The sequence below is a fragment of the Diplotaxodon limnothrissa genome, linkage group LG4, assembly GCF_057381915.1.
Source record: "Diplotaxodon limnothrissa isolate DT_005_m linkage group LG4, D_limnothrissa_male_GT1.1, whole genome shotgun sequence".
In the NCBI taxonomy this organism is placed as follows: Eukaryota; Metazoa; Chordata; class Actinopteri; order Cichliformes; family Cichlidae; genus Diplotaxodon; species Diplotaxodon limnothrissa.
Genome location: NC_140599.1, coordinates 17,476,248 through 17,485,570, shown reverse-complemented (window position 1 = coordinate 17,485,570; position 9,323 = coordinate 17,476,248). Strand labels below are relative to the sequence as shown.

The 9,323-nt window shown below is 40.1% G+C and overlaps 1 protein-coding gene across 2 annotated transcripts in view; it reads right to left on the bottom strand.

The window, feature by feature from the left end:
* Positions 1-251: 251 nt before the first annotated feature.
* Positions 252-9,323, bottom strand: part of LOC146633556 (Na(+)/H(+) exchange regulatory cofactor NHE-RF2) — a 43,811-nt gene continuing 34,739 nt past the window's right edge. Inside the window, exons 4-6 of one of the 2 annotated variants that reach the window (XM_085351534.1) lie at positions 3,858-4,011; positions 2,255-2,379; positions 252-2,154 (exon numbers count right to left, since the gene is read on the bottom strand). In XM_085351534.1, coding sequence (XP_085207660.1) covers positions 1,990-2,154; positions 2,255-2,379; positions 3,858-4,011 — 444 coding nt within the window. In that variant the 3' untranslated portion in view covers positions 252-1,989. The remainder of the gene's footprint in view (positions 2,155-2,254; positions 2,380-3,857; positions 4,012-9,323) is intronic. The other variant, XM_085351535.1, reaches the window with a different exon arrangement.

Sequence of the window (9,323 nt, the reverse complement as noted above, 5' to 3'; positions counted from 1 at the left end):
TGGACAAACGTTAGTGTGTGCTCACATAGCTGTGTCGCTAGCGGTCACGTAGCACATCATTATATACCAGCTAGCCAAACTTCAGTAACCCTACAAACGTCACTGCTGTTTAGTTTTCTGTCTTCATTTATGTTGGAAGTGATAACAGAGCCGTACGTTTGAATTTGTTTCCAAAGTCCCGCATTCAGGACATGTTATATTGTATTTAGATGGAAGCTAGCGAGCTAACTTCCTGCTAATTTCTACTCCGTTAAATTTCATAAATTCCGTTTTCATGGATGCTTGGATGATAAACTCAATGTTACACCTGGTAGAGCAGAACGCTGATCATTTTATTACAGATGAAAGACTTTAGACAGTTTTTCAACTCTCAGTGATGCCATAGTGATCATTTGACTTTGGGACCTGCAGCGAAGTTTGAGCCCAGTGACGTCAGACTTAAAGACCGGATTAAAAGAATTCAGGCTATGTTGAAAAATAAAGGTGGTCATACAAAATACTGACTTACAATCTCATCAGAATTTTTGCCTTACATACTGTATTTACAAGTATATTTGCATGTTTTGTTAAATCACTGCATACATTTCCTATTTTCCTAGCAAAATGTAGAAAAAAATGAAAGGTGGCTCAGGGGTTTCTCCCAGCACTGTCACAAAATATTGACCTTCCTTGAGCACAAATCAACTTGATAAACTTCACATTTACAAGACAATACTATAGTTAATACTGACTGATTATTAGCACGTGGCCAGCAATTACATTTCCCTTCCAAAGCTACTTATAAAATGATGCTGAGCTTCATACCTTCATATTTAACAACTTACCTTTGAATCAAAGTCCAACAAAACATAACTAGCTCATAAAGTGTAGGCCACTTCACATTAAATCTGAATAATGCTGTCTAATACAAATACATCTTCAAATTATCTAAAGTTTATTTTCTCCACTTCATTTGAATTATTTAATGTTTCTGGGACATTTTAAGATGATGAATGAAGTCTGGATAAACATCTATTCCGTTTAGTGTCAAAAGGGGGTATCTATTCATGGTGTAAGTTCGCCCCCTGCTGTACACATCGAGCCTTCAATAACAACAACAAAACTCATCCCTCACACTATTTCCCCTGAGAAACTCCCTCACTTTTCATGCCTATTATTTCCTTCAATAACACAATTAATAATAGTGGTGCCTCCCTTTGTTATGCAAGTGTGCACTGGAGCACTTTGTAAATAGAGGTTAGTGGTGATACACTTATTACGACTAATGGTTAAATAACAAGTAGGGGATTCGTAAATCAAAGTAATCGACTCAAAGTAAAGGTACGAATACACGTAGGATACACTATGCTCAACTATCATTTTCTTTATCAGTGGTTACAATCAAACATGGGATCAATGGGCTGAAGGTGGAGGGTCTCAACTCTTTCACAGTGATCTTCTGTCAAACTTTGGGCTTCTTATGACTTCTGTGGGACAAAATCCCCACATTATCCACAATCATTCATGTCACAGTGTCCTCAAAAGTCTCTCAAACGCAGTCCACGATAATGGGATACTGTTTAATCATAGTCGCTTATACTTTTTAAATATAAAAATAGCTGTCAAAAAGAGTCTCTAGGAGTAGGGAGAATGGGATAATCAAGTAAAGACAAAGGCAAATTTGTGAATATTTGACTGCACTTTCCCCAAGGACAGCAGTACATGTAAGGACAAAGTTCCCTTCTGAGCATATTTTTTGCAGTCACAAAGTCATATAGCACTTCCTTTATGCTGGACTTGAACGAAAAGGAACTATTAAGTCACTTAAGAAGTAAAATCCTTCGAACAGTTCTGTCACATTAAATCCCAGGATGAAAATATCTTCTGTTTGAAGGGTTATCTTGGTTCTTTGTCTAAGAAGAAGAGAATCTGTATATCAAGAGGATAAGTCTCCCATTCAGGGATCTGCATAAATCTCTGTCCTTTGTCGTGTCCTTAGAGCAGAATGTCTCAGAAATTGCTGAAGAGCTCATGCTTCTTCGTCCAGTCCATCTGCGGGGCCTTCCTCTTTTCTTTACCACGGACCTTCCTCTTTTCTTCTGCCGCCGTAGCACTGAGACTCAGGCCCATCTCGGCAAAGGGGTCAGACAGCTGGCCACCTTCATCATCTGCCAGCTAGAAATGATGAGACAGACAGATGCAAACAAAGGATTAGGGTAGAGGCTTTTATGTGGAGGTACAAAGCCCAAACATGTCACTGTGCACGAATGCTCACATCCACCTGCGTGCTGTTGCCCTGGCTGCTGAGGTCAGAATGCGTGGACCGGATGGACTGAGTGGTAGAGCTGCCATTGATCTGAGGACTGGGGGAGCCATTGGATATGGATGGACCGTCATAGTCTGCGAAAACATTCACATATGAAGGAAGTGTTTTCCAAGCCCACGGCTTATTTGACATAGTGCTTGTCTTTACTTTTGTCATTATTTGATAATAATTGTTCAAAAAAAAATAACTTTACATAGGAAGATACCCCAAATTATTTGTTTGTGTATGCTAGACTTTTTAGTCAGTGCTAAGCAGATGACCTGAACAAATTAAAGCCAAATTAGTCTGGCTGTAAAAAGCAGCGCTCCACTGCCACCACTCTTTTAAAGGTGTATAATGATCTTTTTATGGCGTCTTATGGATTTTACTTCAGTGCAGTTTTTAATACCATTAACTGTAACATTTTACTTTATAGGCTTAAGGTTTTAGCTGGTATCGCTGGCTCTGCGTTAGATTGGGTTTCCTCTTACTTATCTGATAGGTCTTTCTCTGTTAGGGTTGGCAAGTGCACCTCTAACATTGCCTCTCTAAACTGTGGGACTCCACAAGGTTTAGTCATGGGGTAATTAGTATTTTTCTTTCTAAATCCTAAATACTTTAGCTGGCATCCTTCAATCTTTTATTGATTTTTCTTATCAAATGTTTTTACATCGATGACATTCAGCTTTATATCCCTTTAAAACCTCACCAGCTGGACAGGTGAGGTTCCCCTAGTCCACTGTTTAACACAGATTAGTCATTAGCTCTCTACCAATTGCTTTGTTTTAAATATCACCAAGACCAAGACCAAGATCATAAAATATGCCAGGCTCAACAATTCTTCCCTGGGCTTTAACTTGGATGAAAAATCTTTATCTTTATTGCCTTTTTCATTTAAAGAACATTTCTAAATTGCAACATATGGTCTCCTCAGGTGAACGGGAGAAAAATATTCATCCATCTGTGCCATTGTGTTTAGATTACTGTAATGCCATGTTTACATTCTTGGACAAATCATCTCTTTCACCTCTCCAAGCGATATAAAATACTGTGGCCATCCTGTTAAAAGGTTCTAGTAAGCTCACATTACTCCCATTTTATCCTCTTTACATTGGCTCCCAAGAGATTTTAAAATTCTTATATTTACAAACAGAGCACTAAATGGCCAGGCTCCAGATTATTTATGTCATCTACCTACAAATTGCACTGCTGCTTGATGTCTTCATTCACAGGCTCTGAATTTGTTAGTTTTCCCTGTACATGACTAAATAGATGAGAGGGGATGACAAAGCCTTTCAGCCTGTGGCACCAAAACCGTGGAACAATCTATTACTACAAGTTGACTCCGTAGAGTCTTTTAATAAGTAGTTAAAGCTTTTTTGTTTAAACAGGCTATCTTTGTGACTGTCTTCTAACAAAGAAGAAAGCTCTATCTAGTTTATAAAAACTATAAACATCTTTTTTGAAAAAATGTTCACCAAAATAATGCAATAAAATATCTGCCATGTGCTTCCTCAACAGGGCTTCTTGGAAATTCAAGCCCATCAAATAGCCTGATGTAGCACAATCCCACCTTTTACATGGCTGACTGTGGGGATCAATCCCCTCCTCTTGAAGTGCTCGTCTGTTTCTGGATCCACCACCAACAGCCAGGTTTCATCTCCCCCTTTCTTGATGAAGGCCACCACCTCTGCATGCCGCATGCCCTCGATGTTAACGCCATTAACCTGGAAAACACACACACACACACAAAAGAAAGGTTGCTTTTGTTTAAAAGAATCATGCTTTTACATGTTATTCTTTTTAACTTTTCCATCCAGGCTTATGACAGCTTTAAACTGAATTTCTTAATAGTTAGCTATACAGTGAATAGTACTCTCTATTTTGGACTGAACACCTGCTAACCTTCTGACCCTTGAGTAAGTTACTATTCATGCTATTATGAAGACCTGTTTTGTAAACAGCTAATGCTCAGTCACAGTCCCAGCTACACGAGTAACTGTAACTATAACCAGCAACATGAAGTTATCTACACTCCCATGAAGTGTCTTTTGGGCAATCTGGGCAAATGGGATGGGAACACGGACAGCCCTCATTACAGTGTTGAGGTCCTTATTCAACTTTGTCATCACTGTCCCATAAAAAAAAATACACACAGACATGGCATGTATAGTTTGATGATTCAAGACTCCCTCAAAACATGACTTTCCTTGATTTGACCCAGGGTCATTTTGGGTCACTTTAGGAATAGTCATAAAATTTTAGCCTAAAGGAATGACATTTAGGGTATTTTGACTTCTGCTGAAATGTCAGTTTTTAAGGGACAGTACAGTATAGAAGTCTGTGCTACCTCATTCAAACAGCAGGGGGAGCCATGCAGCCACAAACTAATTGCACAGAGTTTATTTTTCAGGGGGCCTGAAAAATGCAACAATTCTACTACCTCTTGAATTTCTGCAACAGCGATTAAGCAAAGCTTTTTTCTTTACATCTGTACGTACGTGTGGCCATGGATGCAGCGTGACGTAACAGTGTGGAAAGCACACATCCACATCTACTCTTGTGTGACGTCGCCCTTGCTTTCTACACTTCACTTGCATAACACAACAGTCTGTTGTTGCCTCATCTTATCTAGATGCTGTGTTTTGAAAACTTTGAGTAGACCGTGGCTTCTCAAAAGGCAGCAGTCGCGGCATGCCGAGTTAGTGTCGGTACACAATCAATTATTGATGGCTCTCCTTGGCTCTGGCTATAGTGCAAGTTTCAGGTGTCAGTGTACTGAAGGGAAATTTGTGTAAAATTTCACTGCTTATGATAGAGGAGGATGGAAAATTTGAGCTTTAAAAAATAAAACTGTAGACAAAAAGGTACAATATGACAGACCAGGAAACAGAAAATGAAGGGAAGGGCAAAGAGAGTAGATGGAAATGAAATGTAGAGAGAGCAGGATCAACAGATGGAAAAATGTGAACCTCTCTACATCAAAAAATCACAAATGCAGGACTTATGTCAGCCAGAGGGACAGACAGACAGTTTGAATCCGAGAGAACAAACATCTTTGTATTTGGCCAAACAACAGGTGTTGTGTCATGTTTCACAGACTTCATTAAAAGTCCATCCCACACAAGACAATACACTCTGTTCTTTGCCCACTGAGCTCATTAATACAGGCTGTAGAAACGTGCAGAAGCTTATTTCTCATGGGACAAACCCTTGTGGGACCTCTTGATACTCTGACTGTGCGTTTCTGAGGTCCTGCCACCTGCAGTTCACGTTTTTCATGCTATTTGCACATGTGGGTCTAACCTTGGACTGATCGAAACAAACAATTTTAAATGCATCCACACATCTGAGAATATGACGCATGTGATACTGTGAGTGACTTTTAACACTTCTGTCCACGCAGAGTCCCAGGAGGGGATGCCGGACAAACAAACAAAGCATGAAATGTGATTTAGATGAATGTTTGCAAGTATTTTGCCTCAGATTAAGTCATGCTTGTAACAGATGTTAATGTAATTTACATAGAACAACAATTTTTAAAGTTTACCAGCTAAACAATCATTTCAATTGTTCCGTTCAACTCAGTTTTGTTTATATAGCTGCAAACCATAGAAAAACACTTGCCTCAAGGTGTTTTACATCTACAATATTAGAACGAAAAGAAAACCTCCACAATCAGACGACCTCCTTTGAAGAAGCACTTGGTGACAGTGGAAAGAAAAAACTCCCTTTGAACAGGAAGAAACCTCCAGCAGTTCCAGACTCAGAGAGGGAGGATAAGGGGAAAGAGAAGAAACATACGAAGAGTGAAGTCTAAGCCTTAGTGGAACATAACTGAAACTAAGTTTGATCTAAAAGGAAGTTTTTAAGCCTTACTGGTCTGCCTTCTGAAAACAAACTGGGAGCTGCTTCTACAGGAAAGGGCCTGAAAGCTGAAGGATCTGACTAGGAGCAAAGTGCAAAGTGCTCTGTTAGGATAGTAGTGTAAGCGTTCCTTACAGTAACTTGAATCACATTTAAAATACCTTTACTTTTATTTTCAACATAGAAAACTCCAATGCCTTCATCAGGGAATTTAACAGGTTCCATGGACACAAGTTTGTAGTGATGTTACACCAATAGAAATCGTCTACTAGGAATTAGAGCGTAAGATTCCACCAGTGATCTTCACATCAAACTTGCACATGGTGTGGGAGTCAAGAAGGCACACATAGCTGCGTTTCCATTTTAAATGAGTAACTATAGGCAAACCATGAGGTCCATGAGGCTGCACCGATCTATATGCAGCAAAAAACTGAGTGAGGCAGTTGGCACAGAGACTGATGAGGCGTTCACTGGTGTCAGGGCTTCTGCCAGACATGGGCAGAAAGCTGAGCTCTCATCATAGTCTTAACACGCGTCCTGTGTAATGGGGCGTAGTGAGAGAAAAAGACGCCGGGAGATGGAGAAAGAGAGATCTGTCATGGTCTCTAACAAGCTGCTGACAGATAACACAAGCGCATCTTGACGCATGGTCAGAGACGGCTGTAATTATCAGGGTGCTCTCCCACACTAACTCACACAGCAGCCAACTAACTTCACAAAGACTCAGATTTGCTGATCCACAAACAACTCATACACTGAATTTGACAGGAAATTAAAAATAACTTTTTCTCTGCTCTAAATAAGCACACAATACTGGGCGTGTTATTTCTATACCAATTACCCTGCTCTTTACTCTGCATATGCATACGTATTCATAATTTCACTCAAGCGCTTTAAATTAGTAAGGTTGAGTACCATTCAACTTCATCTGTATATGAATGTTCATGTCTGTGAGTGTCCCTCGGTTTCTGTCTCCATGGAGAAGGGAGGTGGAGGACAGTCAGTGCCTTCGTTGACCTGCTACAGGATGTTCCCACACTCTCTCTCCAGCCATCTAATTTTCCAGTGAAGCATCAGCGCACTTTATTTTCTAATGATAAGCACGTTGCCAGCACAAACTCGCCTCTTGCTAACTTTGGTGAACAGCAACTCTGCTCTGCTCGTTTAGGTTTGCATAAAGACTGGAGAAAAAGGGCAAAACTCACTTTAAGCATTCCGGAATATCCATGCATTTCCTTAAACTCCAACTAAGGTTGTGGAAGGGCTCGATTGAGAGAGACATGGGTTGTCAGTCTGTGGTAAGGTTAACGCAGAATAGCAGACCCCCCCATTCACGCTGACGCCTACACCCAATTTAGAATCACTAATGAACCCAACATGGATGTCTTTGGGTTGTGGGAGGAAGTCAGAGCATTTGGAGGAAACCCACGCAGGCACTGGAAGAACATACAAACTCCATAAACAAAGGTCCCAGCTGACCAAGAACTTTCTTACTATGAGGCGACAGTGCTAAAAAACTGCACCACCGAATCTGCTCTAATGGCATATTGTGATTTTTATGCTTAGGATTGCCAGTACATTCAAATTAAATATGTGTCATAACTGCTAACTGGCTGATGGGGCTCTCTTCATCTAACTCTTCTACCCATCGTAATACACCACCTTATTTACTTAGGAGGAAGTATATCTGCGAGCTATCAACTGAAACCAGGAGCTACAAAAGCATCAGTATGTTTCGCTAGATTTTAGCTTCGTTTAACTTTTCTATCAGAGCCTGTTGGAGTCCTGTTTGATGTAATGTGCTGCACTCTAGTCTCAACCCTGATATAGAGCCGGAGAGGTCAAAGGTCATGAGAATCGAGGGTGAATGCTGTGTGAGTGTGTACACTCCGATGAAGAACGACTTATAATGATGATGATGTTTCAGTAGCGTGGATTTTGGTTAATCTAGGGGAAAGTTCACCAAACATCCGTGAACTTTCTAACCAGTTTCCTCACTCCGGTGGAAATCTGAAATAATTATGTTGTTTTTCTTTTTTGCACATGCATCTTCATTTTCTGCTGCATTCTTTCTTTGCTATCCACCTCACTCAGTCTCTTTCTACATGTTATTGAGGGAGCACGTATACGCTCCGTATTGTTTCGTGTCTCAGCTCAAAGTGATTTATAGCAGATCCTCCTCTCCCCTGAGACCACCCTGTTCTGCCTCACCAGTTTGACACAGTAAAGCTCGAGTTCAGGCTGCAGGTCCTGTTATCCTTAGAAACACAAACGTGTAACGCCCGCCGTTTTAATTACAGCCAGGGTCACATCTGTATTTGATCACATGTGTGAGACTGCTCTCAAATCCTGAAGCCTTTGTTTAAAAATAACAACTAATGAAAAATCTCCATTTTATACCATTTAAAATGGTTTATTGCTGAATTTTGAATGTTTCCAATAAGGTGGCGAATGTCTTGTGTACAAATACTCTAAATCAAATGGATTTTTTCAAATGCAAACATAATGTAAAGTCACCCATCAGCTTCTAGTGATGAGGGAACAGCTACGAAGAAAGTCATGCGAAGTGTTTTGGTATGATTTTCTTACGAAAGAGGCCTTTTGGGGTTCTTATAATCTTCCGTGACGGGAATGCAGTATGCATCACCAGTAATCAACTCATCAGTGCGCGTCTACGTGCTTTAAAATATCCTCACTTGTTTTTCTGGTCTGCTGTGCCCACGCCAAAAAACCTCTCACACAATAATTACTTAATATGTTGTTCTGGAAATTTTGCACCTTAGATTGCTTAAGGACACTTCTTTGACCTGCTAAACTTTACTAACTTCACTCATTCAGCATGCAAGTCTATCAATGTCCTAAAAGTATCTGTTTGGGGACTGTGCACAACCTTCAACTTAGGCTATATCCAGTTAACCAATTTCAAAATCTCACATGGTCAGGGATGTTGTCATCATACTGTTCATGTCTGAATAACTTAATTTTACATCACAAACACATACACCTGTAAAAACTGGACTTTCCTACCTTTAAAGAGGAAAAATTTACTGGACAATGTGATTTTTCTGGATTGCACTGAATTGTATATAATATTCAGTGCCGTGTGTAGTGCGTTCCCAAGTCACAAATTACTGTAATCACATTACACTTTTCAGTAACACGTTGTTGTAGT